This window comes from Dermacentor andersoni, chromosome 11 (genome assembly GCF_023375885.2).
Source record: "Dermacentor andersoni chromosome 11, qqDerAnde1_hic_scaffold, whole genome shotgun sequence".
Classification (NCBI taxonomy): Eukaryota; Metazoa; Arthropoda; class Arachnida; order Ixodida; family Ixodidae; genus Dermacentor; species Dermacentor andersoni.
The window spans coordinates 122,072,313-122,099,604 of record NC_092824.1 but is presented as its reverse complement, the minus strand read 5'-3'; the positions used below and the strand labels follow the sequence as shown (position 1 = coordinate 122,099,604).

Genomic DNA, 27,292 nt, shown 5'->3' with positions numbered 1-27,292 from the left:
GGTTGTTGCGTCTGAAATTACAGACGTTCTTATACATTGACTCTATGGGGCAAGTGGTGGTGCCCCCCCGAAATCAAGTGGCATACCCCCCCCCCCCCCTCCCCACCCACGCCACCACTCCTCACACGTTCCTAAAGCGCCGCCAGATCATTGTTGAGACTTGGCAGCTGTTCATCGGTCAGCATTATGCTGCCTTTTTCACTCCTTTTAGATGGCGGTAGTTATCGGCATCTATTGTAATCTGAAGGACGGTTTTCTCATAGATTCCGCACCCGCGCGATTAACTCGAGATGCGTTCAGTTGTCACCATCTATTCAACCGTCACGCGCATAGCTGTTTCTTTTCTTAGTTCAACCTTCTTTGTTTAGGCTGATCCTCGTACCAGGAGAGGGATGCGGCTGTTACTCAGCTGGTCTGTACTCTCATGGAATGAGTTGCGGCCGGAGAAAACGCCCATTGCGTTTAACTTATCCCTTTGCTTCATTATTTCCTTGAGTTACGGCTCGCCGCGACGCTGGCAGATGCCCGGAACCATATACACGTGATATGGGTTAAATAAGGTGGGAAATAAAATAATGTGAAAGAGCGTCCATCATGAAACCCTGCAATAACCCTTAAACCCATAAGCAAGATGACTGTCGCCCGTTACGTCGTCTGTTTTTCCCTAATTGTATAGCACTTTTCGTGCAAAATTGGCAACTGGAAACAAAAATCGCAAGGAGTTGAGAAATTAAGCGATCTACTAAGGAGAGAGCCAAGGCAACAACCAAACTGCAAGCAAAAGCAAATAATAAAGAAGTTAACCGTTGTTTATGAGAATATTTATGGATCAACATCTTTTTATTTAAAAAGGAAATAGAGAAAACGCCGCCGGAAGTGGAGAACAATTACTTGTTTTGAATGACGCTTCTACAGTTATCGGTCGAACCGCCTCACGTAGCCACTTCTCTGCTGTGCTTATGTGGGTGTTTTTCTAACCTTTCGCGGTGAGCGCAGTACGTCTAGAATCGCACAGTCCTGCGCTCTACGTGGTTGTATGGGACTGGCGGCCGCACAGCGTTACGCAATTCGCGGAACTGTCAAAACTGATCAACAAGGCGAAAATAACTGATATTTGAAACTATAACATGAGAAAGACTGAAGAAGCCGTAAAAAATGAACGCAGCCTGAAATCAGTAAAAAAGAAACCTGGCATAGGACAAACCATGATGTATGCACTAAAAGATAAGAAGGATAATATCATCAGCAATCTCGAAGATATAGTAAAAGCAGCGGAAAAATTCTAAGCTGATTTGTATACAGTACCCAGAGGAGTCACGATACCTCACTTAGAAACAGTAATGAACAGGATAGAGAAACTCTCCTATAACTAGCGATGAGGTCAGAAGGGCCCTGCAAGACATGAAACGATGAAGAGCAGGAGGAGAAGGTGGAATAACAGTCGATTTAATCAAAGATGGAGGAGACATAATGCTTGGAAAACTGGCTGCTCTTTATACGAAGTGTCTATCGACTGCAAGGGTCCCAGAAAACTGGAAGAATGCAGACATTATACTAATCTACATAAAAGGAGACGTTAAAGAATTGAAAAAATTATGGGACCATTAGCTTGCTCCCAGCATTATATAAAATATTTACCAAAATAATCTCTAATAGAATAAGGGCAGCACTGGATTTTGTCAACCAAGGGAACAGGCTGGCTTCAGGAAGAGATACTTTACAATGGATCACATCCACGTCATCAATCAGGTTATCGCGAAATCTGCAGAGTACAATAAGCCTCTCTATGCGGCTTATATAGATTACGAAAAGGCATTTGATTCAGTAGAGATACCAGCAATCGTAGAGGCACTACGTAATCAAGGAGTACAGAACGCTTACGTAAAAAGCTTGGAAAATATTGCTACATGCGTGTGGTATTTGTTTGAACGAGGCGCGTAGGCTCCATCACTCCAGAAAAGAGGAGGAAGAACGAACTGGGCTCGCGCTGTGAATCTAACCGGTCAGCGCTGCAACCGTTGTTGTAAATATAATCTGTAAATAGTTTCTCGTCTTACTGACTCGTCCTTCGCGTAAGAATATCTACAGAGGTTCTACAGCTACCTTAATTCTACACAAGAAAAGCAGGGAGATAGATATAGAGAAAGGGGTCAGACAGGGAGACATTTCTCCAAAGCTATTCACTGCGTGCTTAGAAGAATTCAAGCTATTAAACTGGGAAGGCTTAGGAGTAAAGATCGACGGCAAATATCTCAGCAACCTTCGGTTTGCCGATGGCATTGTTCTATTCAACAACAATGCAGAGGAGTTGCAACAAATGATTGGCGACCTTAACAGAGAGAGTGTAAGAGTGGGGTTGAATATTAATATGCAGAAGATTAAGATAATGATAAGTAGCCGGGCAAAGGAACAAGAGATCAGGATCGCCAGTCGGCCACTAGAGACTGTGAAGGAGTACGTTTACCTAGGTCAATTAATCACAGGGAACCCTGATCATGAGAAGGAAATTCACTAAAGAATAAAAATAGGTTCGATCGCATACGGCAGACATTGCCAGCTCCTGACTGGAAGCTTACCATTATTATTGAAAAGTAAGGTGTGCAATCAGTGTATTTTGCCAGTGCTGACATATGGGGCAGAGACTTCAGAGCAAGTTAAGGACCGCGCAAAGAGCGATCGAACGAAGATTGATAGGATAACGTTAAGAGAGAAAGAGAGCGGTTTGGATCAGAGAGCGAACGGGTATAGACGATATTCTAATTGACATCAAGAGGAAAAAATGTAGCTGGGCAGGTCATGTAATGCGCCGGTTAGATAACCGTTGGACCATTAGGGTTACAGAATGGGTACCAAGAGAAGGGAAACGCAATCGAGGATGACAAAACACTAAGTGAAGCGATGAAATTAAGAAATTCGCGGGCGCTAGTTGGAATCGGTTGGCGCAGGACAGGGGTCATCGGAGATCGCAGGGAGAGGCCTTCTTCCTGCAGTGGACATAAAACGGGCTGATGATGATGATGATGATGATGATGATGATGATGATGATGGAGGTGGTGGGCCCCCCCCGAAAAAAAATCCTGGGTACGTGCCTGACCAGCAGGTTGGGCGTAGCCAGAGAGCAAACTGGGTATGAGCCACGCAATGGCAACGGGGCTTCTCAGCCTGCTGATCTTCGTCACGATCACCCCCGGAATTGAAGAGTAGCCATCCTGGTGACCTAGGAAGAGGTGAGGGGATCGTGATACGGCTTCAGCCGGTCAGTGTGCACAGTCTCTCGCCCCCAATGACGCAGATCGGGAGATGGCGTTATAGGTTTGACCATGTAATTAACTGGTGATGGTTGCGCAACCACATGGTAAGGTCCGTGGTACTTCAGGAGGAGCTTGGATGAAAGGCCAGGAGCAGCAACAGGTGGGACCCACAGCCACACAAGTGAGTCAATAAGAAAGGATTGAGGGGGTGGGCTGAGGTTATGATGCTCTTTTTGGCGGCACTGTTGAGCAGACATCAAAGAACAGGCCACTTGTCGGCATTTCTCCGCATACTGAGCGACCGTAGAAACAGGTGAGCATTAAGGAGGGTCTGGCCGGTACAGGAGAACCATATCAATGGTGCTGGAGGGATGGCAGCCGTAAAGCAGAAAGAATGGTAAGAATCTAGTAGTGGCTTGAGAGGCAGTGTTACATACATATGTGATGAATGGAAGTACAAGATCCCAGTTCGAGTGGTCAGATGAAACATACAATGATAGAATGTCACCAAGAGTTCTATTGAATCATTCTGTTAAGCCATTGGTCTGTGGATCCTAAGCAGTAGTAGCGCAGTGAACAACTTGGCATTCAGATAGGAGTGACTGCAGGATGTCCGAGAGGAATACGCGACTCTGATCGCTCAGCAGTTCATGAGGTGTGCCATGGCGGAGAACAAAGTTGTTTAGAATTAACGAGACAACATCTTTTGCTGATGCGGCAGGCAAGGCGGTGGTTTCAGCATATAGTGTCAAATGATCTACGGCAACAGCAATCGATCAGTTGCCAGCACCAGTAGATGGAAGAGGCCCGTATAAATCAATTCCGCCACAGTCAAATGGCTGAGCTGGGCAGGGAAGTGGCTGGAGAGGTGCAGTGGAGAGATGTAGGACGTATTTGCGTTGTTGGCAGGCAATGCAGGAGCGTACGTATTTGTGGACAAAGTTGTACATCCGCGGATCAGAGCAGATCAGAGTGAAAAGCGGAGCATAAATCTTTTCAAAGGTGTTGGGGCAATACTAAGAGCCATGTGCAGCCGTCATTGTGGTAGTTGCAATGGTATAAAAGCCCATCTCAGATGGTGAAACGCTGTGCCTGTCGGCATAATGCTCGATGTGCCGAAGCTGCCGGAGGATTTGACAAAAAATCGAATATCATGACGATCCATTGGTCTTTTCGTTGCTCCGAGGCCATATCCAGGATGTCAAGTGGTGAAATATCATGTCTGTAGGTAGAAGTACTGGCATCTGAAGTAACTGGGAAGCGCGAGAGGGCATCGGCGTCGGAGTGTCTGCGTCCAGAGGGATAGACGACACGGATATCATATTCCTGGATTCGGAGGACCCACTGAGCAAGGCGGCCCGACGGGTCTTTGAGGTTAGACAACTAACAAAGAGCGTGATGATTCATGACCCTGTCAAAAGGTCGACTGTAGAGATATGCGCGAAATTTCTGAAGAGCCCATATGATAGCCAGGCACTCTTTTTCTGTTACTGAGTAATTGGCCTCAGGTTTTCTGAGGGCACGACTGGCATAAGCGACCACGTATTTAGCATTAGTGTTCTTAGGTTGTGCGAGCACAGCACCAAGGCTGACATCACTGGTGTCAGTGTGAAGTTTGGTAGGTGCGCTTAGATCAAAATGGCACAAGATGGGCAGAGACATGAGTAGGCAACGAAGAGTAGTAAACGCATCATCAGAGGCTTCCGACCAAGTAGAAAGTTCATTGTTGCCTTGGAGAAGTTGGTTTAGTGGCGCAATCACAGTAGCGAAATTGCAAACGAAACGTCGAAAATAGGACCATCAGCCAATGAAGCTGCGTAGTGCTTTCAAGTTAGTGGGCTTCGGGAATTCGGATACGGTGTGAAGTTTTGCAGGATCAAGAAGAATGCCTTTTTTGGAGATAATGTGGCCTAATATAGTCAGTTTTCGAACTGCAAACAAACACTTCTTTAAGTTAAGCTCGAGACCAGCATTCTGGAGACAGGTCAAAACTTGAAGTAAACAGCGAAGATGGAGCAGAAAAGCAGGGGAAAAGACAACGTCGTCGAGGTAGCAGAGACAAGTATGCCACTTCAGGCTGCACAGGATGTCGTCCATCACGTGTTCAAAGGCGGCGGGCACGTTGCGCAGACCGAACGGCATTACAGTGAATCATAGAAGTCGTCTAATGTTACAAACGTGGTTTTAAAACAGTCAGCATCAGCCATGGGCACCTGCCAGTAGCCAGAACGGAAATCTAAAGAGGCAAAAAACTCCGCTCCTTGCAAACAGTCAAGTGCGTCATTGATACGTGGCAATGGGTATAATGGGCAATAGAAAGGGGACGCCAAAGACTTGAAAAATTATAGACCGATCAGCTTACTGTCAGTTGCCTACAAACTATTTACTAAGGTAATCGCAAATAGAATCAGGAACACCTTAGACTTCTGTCAAGCAAAGGACCAGGCAGGATTCCGCAAACGCTACTCAACAATAGACCATATTCACACTATCAATCAGGTGATAGAGAAATGTGCGGAATATAACCAACCCTTATATATAGCTTTCATTGATTACGAGAAAGCGTTTGAGTCAGTCGAAACCTCAGCAGTCATGGAGGCATTACGGAACCAGGGTGTAGACGAGCCATATGTAAAGATACTGAAAGATATCTATAGCGGCTCCACAACCACCGTAGTCCTCCATAAAGAAAGCAACAAAATCCCAATAAAGAAAGGTGTCAGGCAGGGAGATACGATCTCTCCAATGCTATTCACAGCATGTTTACAGGAGGTATTCAGAGACCTGGAGTGGGAAGAATTGGGGATAAAAGTTGATGGAGAATACCTTAGCAACTTGCGTTTCGCTGATGATATCGCCTTGCTTAGTAACTCAGGAGACCAATTGCAATGCATGCTCACTGACCTGGAGAGGCAAAGCAGAAGGGTGGGTCTGAAAATTAACCTACAGAAAACTAAAGTAATGTTTAACAGTCTCGGAAGAGAACAGCAGTTTACGATAGGTAGCGAGGCACTGGAAGTGGTAAGGGAATACATCTACTTAGGGCAGGTAGTGACCACGGACCCGGATCATGAGACTGAAATAACCAGAAGAATAAGAATGGGCTGGGGTGCGTTTGGCAGGCATTCTCAAATCATGAACAGCAGGTTGCCGCTATCCCTCAAGAGGAAAGTGTATAATAGTTCTGTCTTACCAGTACTCACTTACGGGGCAGAAACCTGGAGGCTTACGAAAAGGGTTCTACTCAAATTGAGGACGACGCAACGAGCTATGGAAAGAAGAATGATAGGTGTAACGTTAAGGGATAAGAAAAGAGCAGATTGGGTGAGGGAACAAACGCGAGTTAATGACATCTTAGTTGAAATCAAGAAAAAGAAATGGGCATGGGCAGGACATGTAATGAGGAGGGAAGATAACCGATGGTCATTAAGGGTTACGGACTGGATTCCAAGGGAAGGGAAGCGTAGCAGGGGGCGGCAGTTTGCAGGGACGACATGACCACAATTAGTACATGACCGGGGTTGTTGGAGAAGTATGGGAGAGGCCTTTGCCCTGCAGTGGGCGTAACCAGGCTGATGATGACGATGAATGGGTATACATCCTTGCGAGTAATCTTGTTAAGCCTTCGATAATCAACGCCAAATCGTATGGTGCTGTCTTTTTTTTTTTTAACTAGGACGACTGGTCATGCCCAGGGACGACTAGAAGGCTCGATGACACCGCTTTTGGCCATATTGTGCATCTGGTCATTGATAACGCGTCTTTCAGTTGCCGATACACGGTAGGGACGCTGTCGAATGGGTGCATGGCTCCCAGTGTCAATAGTGTGCAAAAGAGTCGTCGTGCGGCCGAGTGATGTTGCTTGGCAATCAAAAGGTGAAGAGAAGCCTTCAAGCAAATGAAGAAGTTCGTTGTGCTGCGTCGTCGTAAGGGCACTGGCAATAGTTGGCGTAAAAGAATGCAGCAGTGGTGTCGTCCATCGTGTCAAATATTGAAGATGAGGCCAGTGGCTCTGCTCTGCCAAGGCTTTCACGGCGGCGTGAAGTAATTGGTTTGGCCGATGGCGAAGTCAATGATCACATGATGTGTGGAGAGAAAGTCCTAACCTAATATGACGTTGTGTGAACGTGACGGCAACATGATGAATTCTACAATATAAAGCACCTCCTGAATGATGACACGATAGGTGCAGGCGCCGGATGGCTCAATGTGCTGTGTGTTGGCAGTCTGAAGGGACAGTTCAGAAAGCGGCGTCGTCACTTTTCCTATCTTGTAGCAAATACAGGAATCTATTGCTAAAAGTGCAGCGCCGGTGTCAACAAGTGCTACCGTCAATGTTCCTTCTATTGCGACTTCAATAACATTTTTTGGGGAAGTGTGAGGCATTATACATTTCGCTGACACCACAGTTCTCGCCTCCTGAACTGCGATATTTAGTTTTTCCTGGCACAGAGCGCTCCGTCAACGGTGCATGCGAAAAAGGGAGCGGTGGTGAGGAGAAGGTGAACGGCGAGTGGAGAATGTGGTCTCGACGGCACGAGGAGATTCAAAATTGTCTGAATAGTTGCAGCGTTGTTGGAAACGTGGTGCAAATGGACGCACATTGTTGGGGACGTTCGGTGTAAGTAGGCGACAGTGACATGCCACGTGTCCAGCACGGCCACAATAAAAACAAATCGGACGATTCTTTTCCATGCGCCAATGGCCTTGAGGTCATGCATGCTGCACCACTGGCTGGGCAGGAGGGGATACGGGCGGGTGCAAAAGCGGGTGAGGGGGACTGTAGGTCTGTGGTGCAGGCCTTGTAGCAACACTCAGAGCCTGCTGGAGAGAAGGTGAAATGCGGTCAGCTACCTGCTCCTTGATGACATATTGGAGAGCGGGCACCAACGGAGAACTTGACTGGCCATGTGTAAGTGGAATCAGAGAAAGCTGACGAGCCACCTCTTCACAGACGAACTCCTTGATCTGTAGCAGCAGCGAAGTGTTATCCGAGGCAAAAGCCAAGCTCGACATTGAAGTGGCCTTAGAAGGAGATTGGCAGGTGGCTATGCATTGTTTGCGTAGTTCCTCGAAACTTTGACAGAGACTGATGAGTTCAGAGACTGTCGCCGGATTTTTTGACAACAGCATTTGGAAGGCATCGTCTTCAATTCTTTTAAGATATGGCGCATCTTCTCAGCATCAGCCATCGTGATGTCAACGCGCCTACAGAGGTCGACAATATCTTCCACATAACTGGTAAATGTCTCCCCGCAGTATTGCGCACGAGGACGTAAACGTTGCTTGGCGCGAAGATTGTGAACGGCGGAGCGCTCGAGTACCTCCATCAGCTAAGTTTTGAAGGCCGTCAACATCGCGAGATCACATTCGTGGTTGCGGTGCCACACGCTGGCGACACCGCTCAAATAATTTGACAGGTAACTCAGTTTTTTGGTGTCGTCCCAGTGGTTGTGGATTCTCACTTGGTCGTAGTCAGTGAGCCAGTCATCCACGTCATGGTCTTCGGTACCGCTGAAGGTGGGTGGGTCGCGTTGACGCAACAGGCCGGGGCAGCGGGTTGTGGTTGTGGTGGTCCTTCTTCCGGCATAACGAAGAAGGGCTGCAGTGTCCAACTGTGAAGTTCCAGATTTCCTGTTGTACCCAGCAGCTCCACCAATTGTAAAGGGGGTTTATTCGGGTCGTAGAGCAGCAGCGACAAACACAGCACCAGCAGTTGGGGCACAGCCAGAGAGCGAACTGGGCACTAGCCCTGTGATGACAACGAGGCTTTTCAGCCTGGCAACCTTCTTCGTCACACTTGCAAAGTTCTCCATTTGCCTGTCACAAGTTTTGAGGGTTTGTTTGCACTGAAGCTTTTTTGAAAGTGTATTTTGATATGAATTCTTGCAGTAGTGAGTCATATGTCATACACATAGCTCTGATTGGAAATAAGGTAAGCTACTGAAAAGTTAATGTAGTAACCTGCACTTTCAATTTTAATAGTTTCAAAGAAGAGTTTGCTGTACCACTTATTTCTTCTCAACAAATGGCATCCTTGCTTGCTTTGTTCGCCAAAAGAAGAAATGAGAACTGCCAGCCTATTCAGAAACTACAGCTAGGTTTATCTTCCACCTTTCGGAGCCGGTTTGACCCCCACACCGTCACATCACTTGCCAGCTTTCCTGTTGATTCTATATTAATACATTATAATCAGCATAGCAGATGCACTTACATACATATCATACATATCAGGTGGGTGTATTATTGCAAGTGCACTCATTCTAATTTCTTAAGCTCTTTACCAGTGTGTTCTAACACTGAATCGTCCATCCTTTTGTTTTATTTATTTTTCTTTAGAGTTTCGTCCTACAAGTCCAAGCACATCCTCTGCTTATCTCCAATATGTCTTCGCGGCAATCAAGCGTTGTCGGCACTTATGGCGTTAGCTGGCACAACCAGTTGTGCCAGCTGACGCCACATTCTGAGACACATGAGCGAAATTGGTGCACACTTCACTGGCCCCCACATGTCGTGACAACCATGAATGGCTTTGGCAACACTCCAAGGGTCAGATGTTGTACACCTACATAAATATCAAGAAATGTGAACGTGGGAACAGCCTTAGCTCAATTTATTTATTTATTTATACATACTGCAGACCACATAACGTGGTCCAAGCAGGACGGGCATTTTTAACAAATCACATAGTATAAATCACAGTATATCACAGTATATGGGTGCACATACATTATGTTTTACATCCATATACAAATAAATAAAAATGAACACAATGGCTAAATGTATACAATGCTATACGATGGCAAGACGATCGCGCTCTGGTAGAGAATTCCATTGAGACACTGTGTGCGGGAAAAAGGAAAATTTATAAGCATCTGTTTTTGCGAAATATGGCGTTAAAGATCTTGGTTGTTGATGTCGTGTAGGTCTTGTGGATAGGGGGGATAAATACAAGGAAGGATCAATAGCGAATTGCTGGTTAAGTAGAGAATTCAGGAAGCCCAAGCGAAATTGCCTTCTTCTGTACTGAAGGGGGGGTATGTTATTGGCTGTCATTAGTTCCGACGGAGAGTCCACACGACGAAATTTAGAAAAAGTAGAGCATCACCTGCGTAATGCAAAAAATCTGGGTATGGCTCCCACCGATGGCAAGATGTTTTTTCCGCCACTTTCATTTCCTTATTTTATCATTTCTACATCTTAATTAATATGAATAATTTCCCGTGCTTTCCTTGGCTTTATTATCTATTGGCTTCATATGGTTGTGACTAATGAAAATCAGGCCCCTTGGCTCCTTACCTTCTTCTCAGTAAATAATGATGTTTTAGGGAGTTTAAACAGAACAAATTTTGATGCGAAATTTAAGATGGAACACTACTCATCGTGGTGGTGAAGTGGCTATGGCGTTACACTGCTAAGCTCGAAGGCACAGGATCAAATCCTGGCCGTGGCGGCTGCATTTCTATGGGGGCGAATTGCAAAAATGCCCGTATACCGTGCATTGGGTGCACATTAAAGAACCCCAAGTAATCAAAATTAATCCAGAGTCCATCACTACGGCATGCCTCATAATCATATTGTGGTTTAGGCACATAAAACCTCTAAATTTAATAAACTTTTTTTTATATGGAACAAAAAGCAATAAGCACAAAGTCCTATTCTGAAGTTGATTGGCTAAAAATGCAGGTCACTTTGCTGTCATTGCGTAACGCAAGTAGTATTATAATCAATCATGATGACCAGTTCTCGGACACATTTTTCTCGCTAGTGATTTAACAGAATAAGCCACCTCCTAGTAGAATGTTCCAAGTGTACCTCTATTCAAAAAAGCCAAGTATTTAAATACATTCCTTGATTGAAGTATTTTGCCTGCCCTTTTGGGCATCCCCACCGCTCACTATCTCTCTCTTGAGCGGTCTCCAGCAGCTGTACCCTGCCTACTGCAGAGGCCCAGTGCACTGGCAACCACATTCATTACTGCACCTCCAGAAGGAGTGGCACTCACCTGAAGAGCCAGGGCAAGCAAAAGGTGGTCACGGCCTGTGCCAGTCAGCCCGCTTGCAGCATTTACAACCATCATGACAAAGTGTGGACTGTGACCTGCGCACCAATACAAGGGACTCTCTCCATGTATGAACATTAAACACTTGCTGCTGTGTTCAACAGCCTGAAAAAATGCGGTAGACAATAGACAAATCACTGCACAAAATGTCAATGATTTACTTTCCACACAGTCCCACAGCTGAACTACATGCCACGCAGAAAGCTCTGAAAACTGTGGAGATGGATTTGCACACGGCTTACCCTATGAGCGACAATCAAGAAAGGGCACGACGCCCCTCCACTTCGCAACGCAACAAAGGCAGAGTTCATCGACTCTCCAACACGGAGTAGAGAAGACCCCAGCATCAGATCGCCAACAAACGCAAGTTTATTAACTCAAGATGGAACACAGTAAAGCAGTCACAGCACTTACGGGCAAAGGCTCACCACAAGACCGATCTGAGTATGCGCAGCTGCTGCGCCAGGGCTCGCCGGGTAGCAGTCCACCAAGCTTGAGAACATACAAGTCGCAGGAGCAAAGGTCCAATGTAACCAACTCATTGCGGGCCTGTGAGCATCTGCTGCGGCGATAAAGTGCTCAGCAGAAGAGAGCTCATGCAGAGAAGGCGCTCGGGGCCCAACAATAAATGGTTGAGTCACAAATGGCTACTTGCGAACACACCTCAAATCATGCGCTGTGCGACCAAGAGCCACTGCCGAAGTGGAGCAGTGTTATTTTGTGTAGAAAGTCCAAGTGCAATAAGATCCTACCGCACCCTGCACGCAGTTTGCTTTAGGTGTGAGGGAAAGCATGCAAGGGTGAGCCAAGAGGAATGGTGGCTTGATGAGTGCAGTCTTCCCATGTGAGCAAGGGGAGGGGGGAGTGAGCTTGCAGCAACGCAATCAAGTGCGTGTGGGTGGAGTGGAAAGAAGTGGGGGTGCACGTTGGCCCAAGTCTCCTTTTGTAGCGCGGCCATAGCTTGGCATGGCTGTCTGCTTGGCTGAGTGTATACATAGCTCGTGCACCTTATTTTAGAGGTAATATGCCCCGTGAGCAAAGATTGGGCGAGCTGCGATGACATGGCGTCATGCATGCCAACTTTCTGTGTGTTTATTACTGGAGGTTGCGTAATTGCCCCTTTCAGACATGTGTTCAAGCGAGAGAGGCATTCAATCTCTGCTGCCAGCACTTTTCATGATAGTGCTATCCCACAACGGGCGACACTATCAGCTGCGATGAATGAGCGGACGCAAAAGCGCAGCTGGCTTCACTTCGTACCACTGTTGTGAAGATATTGTCGACACGGCATGAAATCGTATCTTTCATCACCAATTAAATTCAACAAAATGATTTGTTTTCTCATTCAAATTTGCTTTTTCCGAGTGCCCGATAATTCATAAAATGTTGCGGGCTCTTCAGCGCAAGAAAAATTCATTGGTGACTATACTTATTTACATAAAAGTTCAAATTTAAATGTGACAAAATTTCAATATAGCAAAGCAAACTGCCAACTATACCGCTTTCGTTATATCGAAATTTAACTGTATATGCGTGGTGGGGGACGCTCGACTCTCACACATGATCTTGTTTTCCCCACATGGCTCTCAAGTCTCCTGTAATCTGGCTTCTCCATGTAGCTAAGTGCCGGTGGCGGTCGGTGTGGTGGCAGATTAGTATGAGAGATGGTGCGAGTGTTGCGCTGCTCACACCACCTAATGGCGGGGTTGCTCATGCGCAAAGGGGGGTAGCCTGTTCCTTTTTCTATTGGGGTCAGCGGCATGCATGGTCGTCTCACGTTGGCGAGATATTGTCTCACGTTGGCCGATCCTCTGACCGCCAAAAAAGCTTTGGAGCAGCTCTGGGAGCAGAAAATTCAGACCATTGGAGCAGGTTTGGAGCATGAACTGCCCATTTTGGAGCGCTAAATACGCTAAAGGTCAGTATGAATGAAATACAGGCATACAAGGAAAAGGTGTTCCTTATTTGACTTTGCAGAATACTATCAGGTTACGGCAGATCAATTCTGTGGAAGCCCGCAAGACGAGCAAAAAACCCGACTGTAACATAAAGCTATGGAGAAAACCCATATGTATGTTTCCCAGGAACTGCCATTAATTTACATACCTGATGTGCCAAATAAATGTGGCCAAGAAAAAAAATAACTGAAGGCTTTCCGTGAACAGTGCCCATTCAGTGTTGATAGGCTTATGATAATGCTAGTCGAGTTGTTGTTGTTGTTGTTGCTGTTTTTCATTGTGAACAAACAACTAATATTTAGTTTTAATGAACTAAAAATTATTACCTTACTTGTGCAATAAGGTGTCCATGCAAAGGTTGTGGAATATCTTGAGAAATTACCAATAACCGCGTATATAGTGACCTAGGTTTTGTGTTGCCCTTTTGCCGACCAAAAAAGAAGCCTGCGAATATATATATATTTTTTAATCCACATGACCACGCATCCCCACACCAGTAATATATGTGGTCTAAGATAACGGTTTGAAAAGCAAACTGTTACAAGATCGCGCTACTTCATGTTTGATAGGGAGCGAAGATGTTTGTCAAAAACTATTGACGTGGTGAGAAAAAAGCGCGCCCGCTTGTCCCCAGTGTCTCTATATGACGAGGTGTGTATAAAGATTGATGCAATCTTTGGTGCATAGAAGAGTTGTCATGATTACAGTGGTTTTTTGTTTGTTTGTTTGTTTTTACCTTTTGCTTATTTCAAGGGCTTTCTTTCTCATTAAAAAGCCTTTGCGAATACTAGGTTGTTTTAAATGCTGCTATCGGTCATTTCTCAATGTCATCCCCAACTTCTTAATTGGCATCTCATCGATTAGGTAAATTCAGAAATTGAGCTACACATTCGTGCACAGTTAATGAGAGATAGTCACAGTGGCCACTATGAACCACACTAATCAAGGTACAGTGAATGCCATATGCATATGCCCTCAGGTAATTTTTAATTCTCGGCGACTTCCAGTTAAGATAGCAGAATACTACAGAATAAATGTGAAGTGAAGTACTGGTCATTGCACGTTTGCCAGCATTTCCCACGACGCTCGCCGAGAAAAAAGCTCCAAGATATTTTTAAAAACAATAAAGGGATAAAAATGTTCACTGGCTTTCCAGTCTGCTCTGTCTACCAATAGAGTCAAATTTCGATATAATGAACCATGCGGGGCCATTGAAAATCATTTCTTATTCTAAAAGGTCGTTATAGTGAAAGCCCCAAAATTAACCATTCCGCCCATCAACCTATCAGTTCATAGGTTGTCACCGTTTGAGCTATCGACAAAAACGTTGCTGTTGGCTCTCGGCCTGCACTGTTGCTATTTTCCATAGATTCTGCCGCCACGCACCACCGAAGTACTGTATACTAACAGTGACATGTGCAAAGCATATGCTGACGCTGAGAAAACTACTGAAAAAAAAGAAGCTCCATGTCGCCTCCAAAGCACAATGTTTCTTGTTTGTTTTTCACATTCCTTGCCGTGGACACCGATACCGTCTCATTTGAGGCGGACACCTGAACTATTACTCCAAAGTGCAAGCGCATGTAAACGACACCGCCCGGAAAATGCAAAGTGCGACCGTGTGGCATCCTCGCGAGTATTGGGGTTACATTTCTCCGTACGCGTAGCTAGTACACCGACTATGAGCTAGTATGGCTGCAGAAAGAAGGAAGAGGCATGCCTCCGTTGCTAGGCGGCACTTGCGTGGCTGGAGCATGCGCTCGCAAAACCTGATGCTTGTCGTCTCCGGAAAAGATTTTAAAAAAAAGAAATCTCTCCTGCATTTTTTTATAGAGCGCTGTCTCAGGTTTTCCGAACACATATGCCATGGCGTCTGCTTTCTGCGCCTTGTCGTCTGCTAACCTACTGTTTCAGTTGCCGTGAAGGCTACATGGAAATTGAAGAGTTCCCAGTTTTCAGAACATTAGTTCGTAGTACTGAAATATTTTTACATTGAAACGATAAGAAGTCAGCTGGGTATTTCTGAAAAGCTTGTTCATGTGAAAATTTCGTTAATGTGATGTTCATAGTAATGAAATTTCACTGTTCTCTGAATTACCTAGATTATTCAGGCTTATTTGCAGTTTCGCCACAGGCACCATAAACCAGTGCAAAATTGCAATGGATCTTTCGTGTAACAAACAATGTTTCATTAAAATTTGTGAATTCGATCTGCGTAAGTCGCATCGTGAACATGGCTGCCTCGAATGCAATTTCAGAGGTTTGCAGTTTCGCTGAGCATTTAATTATGACCGTAATTTGGCTGCTAAGGTTGACTAAATACAAAACTTTACATCCTTGGCTTGCGTCCTGCAGAGGCAAGAGCCTGAACTTGTGTGGTGTGGCCGTGCAGAAAATAGTGCAGCCCAAGTGCACATTTGAGTGATGACTGTGGTTGCCATTGGATATTTATGGCCAAGAAGTTTTATGAAAGCAAGCAGGTGGTTCGTCTGTTTGCCGCACTATCATCCCAGTAACCGGACGTGGTGCACATGCAAAATAGATTTAGAAAGTCACATGCACAGCATTCGCCCATTAATTGACACAGACGTACCAATAGGGTGCAAAATCTAGTGCTGAAATGTATAACAAAACTTATGAGCTACACAATGAACAGGCTGTATGACCTTATTCATTCAGCACGGCTTTCCTTCCCGACTGCCTCATGAAATGAGCACCAGTTCAAAACATATTTAGCTGGTCCGCATATACACAAATGCATAACACTTTTATGAAACATTCGTAGTGCATTGTACAGCATAAAACAGTTTTCATTTTCTTGTGGCCTAGTTACAATTATGCCACAAAACACATTCCCACTATAAAAATGCTGTCGCTAAAACGGATTGCTTAGGCTTGAATTTCAAGGCTAAGGGCTAGCCAACACCTGTCTATGGCTGGGTGGTTGCCACTGAACAAACATATCCTGCTAAATTTGCCAACTTCATTCAAAATTAGTGTTTTGGCAGAGGTTGGTGCAGCTCAATGGTTTGGCACAAGATGGTGCAATTGGCGCAGCACTTCCATCCCAGGCTTCGGAGTGGAACACCTGGATGGACGAACACGATCGTTTCAACGCGCCACCATTCATGTGATGGTACACGCAAACGATTAGGCGTTGGTGCCTCCAGCATGAGGGCGAACATATTCACTGAATATTCTGCCACGGTGAGTTGGGCTTTTTCGACTCATCCATGCCCATTGGAATGTTCTATTCGGCTAGCTGGCACTGGTGTATGAAAGGTGCAATAAATGCCCACTACTGTGTTGTTGTTCCTTTGTCCCAAGGGCATGTTTGAGACCCCCACAGTGGCTGTCAGCTTGTGCAGCTGCACCTCACCTTGGTTACAAGCACAAAAGCTGTGCACAAGCTAGTAAATGTGCATATGTAAAGCATCCATACCAATATTGAGTGCAAATTTCAGGCTGTTACAATGCCATTTGAACATTGTTCACAGGCCCCACAAAGTTTTGCTGCTGACAGCACAAAGACAGAAGTTGTGCAAGTGCAGTCAAATGTGCCACTTAGAAAACAGCTTCTTTTAAATAGCTTACAGCCTACAAGTCATGACCCAAGGAGAAGGACCATTTCTATGACTAAATAGTAGGGTTGTGCGAATAGTGGATTTTGAGTTCGAAGCGAATAGTGATTATGGCCAAATATTTTCTAATCGAATTTCATATAGTTGTTAAAACATACTTGGCCCAAAGGTGATATCTAAGAGCATTATTAGATGCGTGCAATTATTAAGTAGACTAACTTAATTGGTGAAAATGCGGCCACAATAATTTCTAGTATGAATTATTTATTAGAACGCAAATATGAAAGACTAAATGAAATGGGACACAGAGTTCAGTCAGTTGTCATGAAGGAATATAAGTTGTTCGACGTGCTCTGGAAGCAGTTGCTCCCTCCTGTTCATCGCAATGTTGCCTGCAGTTAAGAAGACACTTTTGCTGGATGCCTGGATAGCTGGAATTGACAGGTACTTCTGCGCAACTATAGCCACCGCAGGGTAGAGCTGAGAGCCCAAGGTTGACCACCACAGGAGGGGATCCTCTGACCGGCCAAGCAGTGCGGTTTGGAGATATTCATTCACCTGTTTCTTGTACTGGGACATGCCAACCGCCTGCAGTCTTTCCTCTGAAGCCATCTTCACTTCTGAAAACGCAGCCCACACAGAGCATGCCTCTTCTTTGGTGCTTGCGGCGCTTTCATTCTCTCTGGCTTCTTCTGTCCCAGACTGGTGGAGCTTTTCAACTTCAGAAAGCAGCAGGCTACTCGCACAAACCTTTTCGCTTGGTGCGGAATGAAAAATTGCCTTATAACGGGGATCTACCAGCATTGCCAGCCCTAACAGTGGTCGCAGTTTCACATCCACAAACCTGGTCTTCAGACTTCGCAGGAGGCTGCCAGCAAAGGAGGCTGCCTCACTGGCTCCCGAAATGTACTCTTTCAGTGTAATCTTGGTGCACCGAAGCAAGGGCATCACCTGCGAGAGTGTTGGGTATGTGGTCGCAGAAAGTTTCGTTGTTGCTTGGGGCTGAAGTACAGTGCTCACGGAATGAAATGGGACACGGAGCATTTAGTAGAACCCTGCATATGTGCAAAGTATGCGAGAGCACCATGTCGTGTCGCTAGGAATTGGGTCACCAAAGGTGACGAGGACTCCGATGTAAGTGTACGCGCCAGAATTACGTCGATGTGACACGAACTGCAGCCGGTTGAAACGAAAGTATGCGCATTACTTAGCCCTAAATTGACGCATTTCATTCCGTGAGCACTGTACACTGACCAGCCCTGCCATTAGCTTCCGCTTTGCGGACAACAGGTTTTCGACACCGTCCAACTCGGATAGCTCTGCAGAGATTGCAGTACGAAGCTCAAGGAGCCTCGACATCATGGCATGTTCGCTATTCCAGCGCATAGGTATGTCTTGCATGACTTCGAGGTGTTCAATCCCCATATTTTCTTGCATTTCTTGCAGTCGGGCGCATGCTTGAGTGCTACGTTTGTAGTGACCAACAATAGGACGTGCCTTTGCACATAGCTGAAAGAAAGGTTGTGCTTGCTTTTTTGCGTCAGTGATGCAGAGTTGCAGAGTGTGGGCAAAACACTAAACCCTGTGCCACTGGGAATGCTCCATGGCAGCGACAAAGTTTCTCCCATTATAAGTGAAAATATATGTCGGCAAGTCTTCTGGAAGCTCCCAATCCCTAATCACCTTCTGCAGAAACTGGCAAATGTTTTCCGCGGTACAGTCTTCAGCCATTTGACCGCATGTTAGAGTGTAGGTGTGCAGCACGAACTTCCTGTCCATTACGTGGCACATCACACTTGCGTAGCTCTGACAAGTGCGCGAGGTCCAGCTGTCGGTGGTCAAACTGTAGCACCTGACTCCAGCATCAATTATTGACCGGAGCGCTTTCATTACTTCAGCCTTTTTTGCGGCGTACAAAGCGGAGATCACCGACCTCGAAAATGTGGTCCTTGAGGGCACGCTGTACTCGCGAATAGCTCACCTCAGCATTTCGGCAAAGCTACTTTCCTCAACCACGCAGTAGGAGTGCAAGCTACCCACGATGAAGGTCGTAATCTTCTCAGTCAACTGCCTCGTTTTCGGTGCAGTCGATGTCAGCCGAAAGTGCGACGAAACTGATGGCTGTGGCGTAGACTGCCCAGCGATCTTCTTTTGTCTTTCACGGGTGGCGCATTCTTCTTCGTAGGCTGCATACAAGCTCGTATGCTTCTTCAGGTGGTTTGCAAAGGTGGTTGTTGTCCCTGTTGGCGTCTTCAGTAACTTTTTGCATTGCTCACACCATGCTTTGTTTTATTGCGAAAGCAATACAGCTCGCACTTTCGGCCCATCGGTGGTCGTGGCGCCTCCTTCCACAGCTGCGCGTCACGTGACCGTGTGACGTCATGCCAGACCGAGAGACGGGGCCCCAGCTCGCGGCATCGATGGTGGAGGCGAAGCCTTGTGCGCCGCTGCTGCGGCGCTACCGAGAGAAGGCGCTCGCTGGTGTGACGTCACGCTAGGAGGATAAATGGGGCTACAGCTCGGCTCCTCACAGTGGTCGGCGCGCTGCCTTGTGCTATGTCGGATGATGTATAGCCATAGAGAGAGAGAGAGAGAGAAAGGAAAGGGGAAAGGCAGGGAGGTTAACCATAAGTTTAACAAAGGGCAACCATGTCCACACCATCAGCCGAACCAAGGCGCAGCCAAGGGTATTGCTTTCGCAATCTTCCAGGCTTAACCAAGCTAAGCCTTCAGCCAATTTTTTAGATAGAAGTTTACAGAAATACCTCCAAAGTGGGTTTTTCACACTGCTGTCTACTTTACCGACCAACGAGGCTTCCGCCATTTTCAACTTTGACAATGTCGATGTCATGCTCATTCACTGAGCCTCAGCATATCATTTTCTATTGAAATATTATAGTAAATGACTACAATATTTCAAAAAAAGGATAAATTAATGAATCGATTATTTAAAAGCGAGAACATGTGTCAGATCAAAATAAAAGGTTATCCTTATCAGAACCTCATATTCTAACTGTAGATTTGGCGCTGGTGAGAAAAGACTGCTGGCAACAAATGCGTCAAGATGGCGCTGCCCTATGCCGGCGTTGTATCGGCATATTGTCGCTCTTTTTTCTTTCTTTTTGGCAGTTGGTAAACAAAGTCGATTGAATAACTATAAATAATATATCTGAAAGCTCCCGCCATAATATTTATACAATTTTGCCGAACGTGTGAGTTTCTTTATCTTAAAAACTCTGCTTTACCGATTATTGGACAGTAAACAGATCTGCGACCGTGAGTTTGCCAACACTTAGAAAAGCACAAATATTGCAACTCCCCTCGAAGCGAATATCGAATAGCGTATTATTCGAAAGTACTATTCGAAAATTCGGATATTCGCACAAGACTACCAAAAAGAGATTGTATAGCGTCACCTTAATCATTGATTATCACCATGCAGCATTGTAATCACTGATAACCTCACATAGCTCGGGCCACAAATTATGAGAACAGACCAACACTGTGTCATGGGCTGGGCCAGGCATCATGGCTGCTGCTCCCTTCCTTTCCTGAATAAATATAAAGCTCATCGCATGGCAACGAGGTGATGTAGACTGACTGGCAACATGTCGAGGATGACGGCAAGCTCCGACAGCTCTCCATGCCATGGAGCTCCATTATGAACAAGTTGGGCAAACCATCCCCGTTGGGCCAACTTAAACGACGAAAGAGGCCTTGGGAGGGCCATGACGAGGGTCATGACAGTAGTAGCCAGCGCAGCATGTTTGCCCATTTATTTAGGAAGCCAACTGCTGTAACATCCAGCCCTGACAGTGACATGATGACATTCTGTTTTCGCATCTTGTACTTCTAGTCATGCTAGCTTATCAGCTATAATCATGTGATGGTAATCAGTAATATAGGTAAGACTACAATCACAGCTTACAGTACCTGTGAGTCCAAAGACAGTGGTGCGCAAGTACTTGTGGTGTCCAGCCAAGTCGATGAAAGTGATGAGCTTGGCCGAGCGCTCGCATAGCTCCTCCGGGCTGCGACAGCGGCCATACGTGACTGGCTGCCCCTGGCTTGTGAAGCCCAGGATCTCACGACTAATTGATGACGTGTGCCCTGTCTGAATCTCGTGCAGGTGCCTGCATATTCAGAACAGATCATACTACAATGCCTCTGCTACATCGCTGCCTTCCACCATTTGCACTCACAGGTTCTCCAGGGTGGCATATAATCTTTTAAAGCAGCACCCCCTATCTCCCATGCATAACATGTATAAACCTTAGAAGGAATGGGCTCACCAGGCTCATCTGGCAAAATGCGACAAAACCCACCAAAAGGTAACTGTGCACAAGTGTTGTGCCTCAGCTTTGAAGTTGCAGCTGCCGTGTAAAGATGTTTTTCAATGAGCTTCCATGAGTGCCACCATATCTGATCACATTGCCAATGCTTGCTTCTGCTGGTCTCTTGCTGCCTCTGTTTACGATAGCAGAGCATGGGACTGGCATGGCGCAACAAGCCAATCATCAATGAGTGTGTGAAGGAAACAAAACTTGGGCCAAAGCATCAAAGGATATGTAAATGTCGCATTTATGTGCTCCAATGCTCCTAACGCCTTGTCCAAATGCTGTGAGCACTGCCATACGGTGTGTGTACTAGAACTCGGGGATAGAAATTACGTTCTAAGAAGCAGTCATACACAATTTTATACAATGTATTAAATAAGGATTACTGTCATTTGTTCATTGTTTTTTCTTCATTTATTGTTAATGCCTTTGAAGCCACATGTCTTGATTTTGGATCAGCAAAATATTTTTCTGCAATGGCATTGCATTTCTTAATTCAACCTAATCACTCGTGAATGTGCCAACTGCAGTAGATTTGTTAATGCCATGTTCTGAGATTGGAGCATCTATGTTTTTAAATTTTGTAGTCGCTTATAGAAAAGACGTAATATCATTTGTCACTTGTTTACATTGTGGTTCGACATGAAACGTTCAGCTTTGAACATCCTTACATAAGTAAACCATCCCATCGTCGGCATACTTGCTAATGAGTTCATTCATTCCTGATATGTGAGTGTGAGTCTTAGTTGGGTTTCAGGGCGGACATTAGCAGAGAGCACAAAAATATTGTTTACAGGCATGAATGACTGGTCATCAAATTTTTCCTGAAACATTTCCTGTAATCAAAAATAATCACAATATTGTTAGCAAAACCTTTATTTGAGTTAGATGATGGTTTGACATATTATTCCGAAGTCCTGGCAGAAACAAGGATGAAGAAACTTATGAGTATAGTGGCTACAGTGATGCAGAGTTGGCAAAACATAATTACAGCTATTTGAGGTAATAGTTCTGCTGAAACTGGCAAGGTGGAGGGAAGTAATTAATAAAGAGAAAATGAGACATCCACCCAATCGTAGCAATTGCTACAAAGGAAACCCATATGGGTTCCTCGAAAGAAAAGTCTCGCAGTTGAAGAAAAATTCGTCCTGGTCCGCAACTTGAACCCGGGACCGCCGCCTTTCCGGGGCAGCCGCTCTACCACCTGAGCTAACCAGCCGGCTAGCAGATGGCTCGGCGAAGTCGAATTTATCAACAACTCGAAGCAAAGACAAGTGTTTGGTGTAATAGTTCTGCGGAAACCCGCAAGGTGGAGGGAAGTAATTAATAAAGGTAAAATGAGACATCCACCCAATCGTAGCAATTGCTACAAAGGAAACCCATACGGTTTCCTCGAAAGAAAAGCCTCAAAGTTGAAGAAAAATTCATCCTCGTCCGGGACTCGAACCCAGGACCACTGCCTTTCCGGGGCAGCCACTTTCTGGGAAACCGTATGGCTTTCCTTTGTAGCAATTGCTACGACTGGGTGAATGTCTTATTTTCCCTTTATTAATGACTTCCCTCCACCTTGCGGGTTTCCGCAGAACTATTACGTCAAACACTTGTCTTTGCTTCGAGTTGTCAATAAATTTGACTTTGCCCAGCCATCTGCTAACCGCCTGGTTAGCTCAGATGGTAGAGCAGCTGCCCCGTAAAGGCGATAATCCCAGGTTTGAGTCCTGAACCAGGACGAACTTTTCTTCAACTGCGAGGCTTTTCTTTCGAGGAACCCGTATGGGTTTCCTTTGTAGCAATTGCTACGATTGGGTGGATGTCTCATTTTCCCTTTATTAAGTAATTACAGCTGATGCATGTTTTTTCTAAGCTTCTCCACTGTCAACCCAAATGACTGAAAGCTGAACACACAAAAATTACTCATCAGGAAGCAGCCTTACTAAAGCATGTGACCTACGGCTCATTAAACAAATTAAGAACAAAAAAAAGAGTGGAGTTAATCGCCCTAAAACTGCACAGTGGGTTATGACTGACAAGGGATGCTGCAGTGTGGAACTCCGGATTAATTTTAGCCATCTGGTGTTCTTTAACATTCACTTTAAATCTAAATACAGGAGTGTTTTTGCATTCTACACCCAACAGAACACGCCTGCCATGATTGCTAATCAAACCACTATGGAGGCAACATGGTAGGTCTTGAGGCAAGAAATGGCTAGGCCCAGTTAAAGCACCATATCTCATTTATAGAGAGTGGACTAGCCGGTTGGAACGCTGTACAGAGAGCGCCTCAAGAACATCACTTATGACACCATTTGAATTGTGTACAAATCACAAAATAAACTGTTCAAACGTGTTTTTTTTTTACCCTCCCCTCACTACTGCCTGTCGTTGCTCTATACGACTGAGATACTGGTTCCCGGTTGCACAGTAGACTCGGCCAAGGAATATTATGGTGACTTACCATATTTACTCAATCAAATACGAGTTCTTTTCATGATTTTCAGTGCTTGAATTCAAGTCTCATGTTACATTTGGATAATAGCAAAATTGGCCATTTTAATACAAATATGTACAGTAATTCCTCGTTATAATGATATCGCTTAACTCGAAATATTGTTTTATTCGAAATTTCTTCTGGTCCCGACCCAAATGCATGCATTTTAAGCCACATTACTCGAAATGCACAAAGATGTTGACCCACTTAAAGCGAAGTGGCGAGCGGAGGCATCGCTGCCATCGAGCAGCGGCGACCCTTTTGCGCATGCAGTGTCAAATTAATGCCACCGATGAATTAGTCTCATGCAGGCACAGAACAGGCCACAAAAGTACCAAACCCACAACCAATTACCGCCTAGTAATGGGTACCAAGTGAAGTACCGAGTGCTCCCAGCTGTTTATTACGTAGTGAACGAAAGCTGTCAAATTCCATGGTGCAGTTCCCCCGAACTGTTAATCTCGGTCGCAATCACATCGCTAATGCTCGCCGTGATAGAATCTACACAAAAATAAAGTTTTCCTGACGCTTTGCGATTCCAGAAAACCACGGTCTCTTGGATGCCGAAAAGTGGCCAATAGACCTCAGGCAGACTTGCACCGTAGCACTCCATGGGGTGCGCTCGATAAGCAAATGGTCCGTTCAATTTATTTGCACTACCTGAACTAGTTCATGTAGTGCCACACTCGGCCATTCGTTTTAGCAGTGCAACGTGGCGCCCTCTGAACTATGGCGTTCGTTTTAAACAAGTGCAGGCGTCGTGCAGGGCTAGTTCAGGCAGACCCTGCACCGTGTTGGGAGGTGGTGCCGGTCGTGCACAAACGCAACAGCCATGGCAGCAGACGACGGCAGTATTTGCGTTGCAATAGACGGCGTGTCAACGAAGCTGATGCCGATCGTCAATGAAGATGGGAGCAGTGTTTGGCAAGAGAATGGGTATGCGTACAGGACAGAAGGTATGTTTGGGCACAGCTCCATGTTGTATGAAACACGTGGGTGCACGAACCATTTTGCTTGTAACGTCATACCTGCAAGAAATATTTCGCTGTAGTCAGCGCGCTAATCGCATTATTAACTGCTGCGAGTTAGTTTCTGTATGACAGCTTACCGTTCCTTGGCACATGATTATCTGTAGTAAACTGATACCTATTTGTGTGTATTAGCACTAATACCTCTTTGTGTGTGCTAGCGGGGCGCAATATCAGTGCGTAGGTTAGCGTTTAAAGGTAACTTTTTATACTTATATTGATTCCGCATGGTGCACTCAACGGTATTCTAGCTTACTGGGTGCGGTACGCTTGCGTCTAAACAGTTGTGTTTACATTGTTGGGATATACTGCGCTTGACAAAAACAAAAATTGTTAGCTTTTGTACATCCGGCATTGTACAGCCACAGACTAGATTATTATGTTGCACTGAGTAATTTTCTACTTCTTAACCAGACGGGACAGTTATGTCCATAGTGTTTGCGGATCAGCAGCCGTCTACTGGCACCCAGTGGCCAGCAGCAGCAGAAACGGCGGCACAGGAGGCACCTGCAGAAGTGGCACGGGGCGTGCCGGAATCAGATACCACTGAACTGTGGTCTGAAAGCAGGACCCGGTTCCTGATTTCGGACTACAAGGAAAAGAAGGCTCTTCTCGGGAAAAAGGGGGCTTTCGGTAAGCTTTTTGTTAAAGGTCTTTGTGGGGTTCTATCATGCTTGGCCAAGCTACTGAGTGATTAGACAAGCTTACTGACCATAATTTTAGCGGTTTCCCTCCTGCATTCCCTGGTTCTTTTCATATATGTTATGCAATACGTATATATATATATACCTACCTAGCTAGCTGCTAATATGCACATATGTATGTATGTAGACAGGTTCGCATGCCTACCGTCAGTGTGAAGCATGCACAGAAAGTTCTCGTTTTTACTTGTTTAAAAAAAAAAAAATAAAGCCAGTTGGAGTTCGGTGTGCCCGTCCTGACCCTGTCTATGTGTGTGTCTATGTGTGTGCCTTCATGTGTATGCTTACTCTCATCATGCTGCCAGCACTGGTAGGTTTGGCTCGTCTGTTTAAATAGCTGGTATTAACCTGTTAGTAACATCATGATCATCACAACATGCTGATATGACTGCGTTTTGATGAAGCTTCCTTCCCTATGTAATGCCAATTTAGCCATTGAGAGTAATGAAATTTCAGAAACTGTGCTGAACGAGATCATTTTCCTTGCTCCTTGCGAGTCCACACTAGAGGTCATCACACCAGTGCAGGAGCCTCTAAATGCTCTCAGTGGTCTTTACTGGTCTGCAGACATTTTGAGAAACCCCTGTTGCTGACTTTTGTTTTGTTAAATGGAAAAATATATTTTTATGCTCTGCATCATTTCAGGATGAAGAAGGTACTGTGGCAAGCCCTTGCCAATGCAATAAACAAACGCAATGATTGCAATGTGAGCCCAATTCAGGCCGAAAATAAATGGAAGAGTTTAGAAAGGGCATACAAACGAGCAAAGACGAAGAACAACTCCTCAGGCCATTCGTGCGTCAATTGCAGCCATGAAGAGTAAGTACATTTACTGGAGGTCAAAATCGTAGCAAACTGAACAAGAGGTAGAAGAGAGCCTTGGCCTGATAGCCAACATTTAACAAGTGGACTTGTTTTCACCAAGACAGACAAGTCTACTTCTTGGAACATTGGTTAGCAGACAGAGGCTCACCAAAAACCCCTTGCTCATTTTGCCTTTTGTGCTGCATCATGATATGTTCTGAGGTTCTTGCTACTGTGGATTTACTTGAGCTGCCATTCATGAATGTTTTGAACATATTTTTTTTTTTAGGGAGCTAGGTGAGGTACTGGAGCATGAGCATCACATTGCACCCCCATTCCTTTTAGCCCCAGGAGAAGTAATACAGGCTGAAGATTTATGGTAAGACTGCCTGAGCTTAATTATGGAGCAGTTCCAAAAAGTTTTTTCAACCTAAAATGCTTGTTCCAGTACACCTCCAGACACAGAGGCCAGTTGCAACAACGAGGCAGGGCCATCGCAACAGCCCCAGGATGATGTACGCCACAAGCGGCGCCGCAGGGACACTTCCATCAACACCCTCCTGGATGTTTTCCAGGAGGCCAAAAAGGATCGGGCCGAGCGCTTTGAAAAAAAGATGGCTTTGCTGGAGCGGCTTGTTACAGCAGTTGAGGCTAAAGCTACCCAGGTCGAATAAATTGCCAAAAACATTGATTGTCATGTTGCTTTCTCACCGGTCACTGATATAAGATGATCAAAACATGTTTTACTACAAGCATATGTTTGGCAGTGGTTCTCAAGCCTCATTTAACGCATGTGCTATAACGATGTGTCTTGCAACACATCCTGCGTCAGCCCCCATTTCGGCTATGTAGTAAATCACACACAGCACCCCAACATGCATTAACCATTTATCAACTTTCTCTATTGGGTCAATTGCTAATGGCATTAACTTTCAGCAACATTCAAATTCAAAAACTGTGCATCAACACCTTGTACATAGCTGCTCATATTGAGCATAGCTGCAGTGACTATAAGAGTAGTTAGAATAGCTATAAAGGTAGTGTATCAGCCCTGCAGGTACCAGAAATGGATATGCTATTGA

At 45.4% G+C, this 27,292-nt stretch overlaps 2 protein-coding genes across 6 annotated transcripts in view; one reads left to right on the top strand and one right to left on the bottom strand.

Moving 5' to 3' along the window:
* Nucleotides 1-27,292, bottom strand: part of LOC126539328 (GTP-binding protein 2) — a 134,586-nt gene that overhangs the window by 65,166 nt on the left and 42,128 nt on the right. For all 5 annotated transcript variants that reach the window (XM_055075515.2, XM_055075516.2, XM_055075517.2 and 2 more), the window contains 2 exons: nt 20,786-20,985; nt 11,257-11,351 (listed from right to left, as the gene is read on the bottom strand). In XM_055075515.2, the coding sequence (XP_054931490.1) occupies nt 11,257-11,351; nt 20,786-20,985 (295 nt within the window). The remainder of the gene's footprint in view (nt 1-11,256; nt 11,352-20,785; nt 20,986-27,292) is intronic.
* LOC129386964 (uncharacterized) lies at nt 24,912-27,158 on the top strand. Its single transcript, XM_072285318.1, has 4 exons — nt 24,912-25,338; nt 26,052-26,225; nt 26,500-26,589; nt 26,659-27,158. Exons 2-4 carry the CDS (start codon nt 26,053-26,055, stop codon nt 26,882-26,884), a joined length of 489 nt encoding a protein of 162 aa, XP_072141419.1. The 5' UTR covers nt 24,912-25,338; nt 26,052; the 3' UTR covers nt 26,885-27,158.

Bases quoted from the DNA above. Each gene is read 5' to 3' on its own strand.
- LOC129386964 (XM_072285318.1), top strand. From the start codon at position 26,053: ATGAAGAAGGTACTGTGGCAAGCCCTTGCCAATGCAATAAACAAACGC. The intron at 26,226-26,499 runs GTAAGTACATTT...TTTTTTTTTTAG, and splicing joins GTCAATTGCAGCCATGAAGA to GGAGCTAGGTGAGGTACTGG. The intron at 26,590-26,658 runs GTAAGACTGCCT...TGCTTGTTCCAG, and splicing joins ATACAGGCTGAAGATTTATG to TACACCTCCAGACACAGAGG.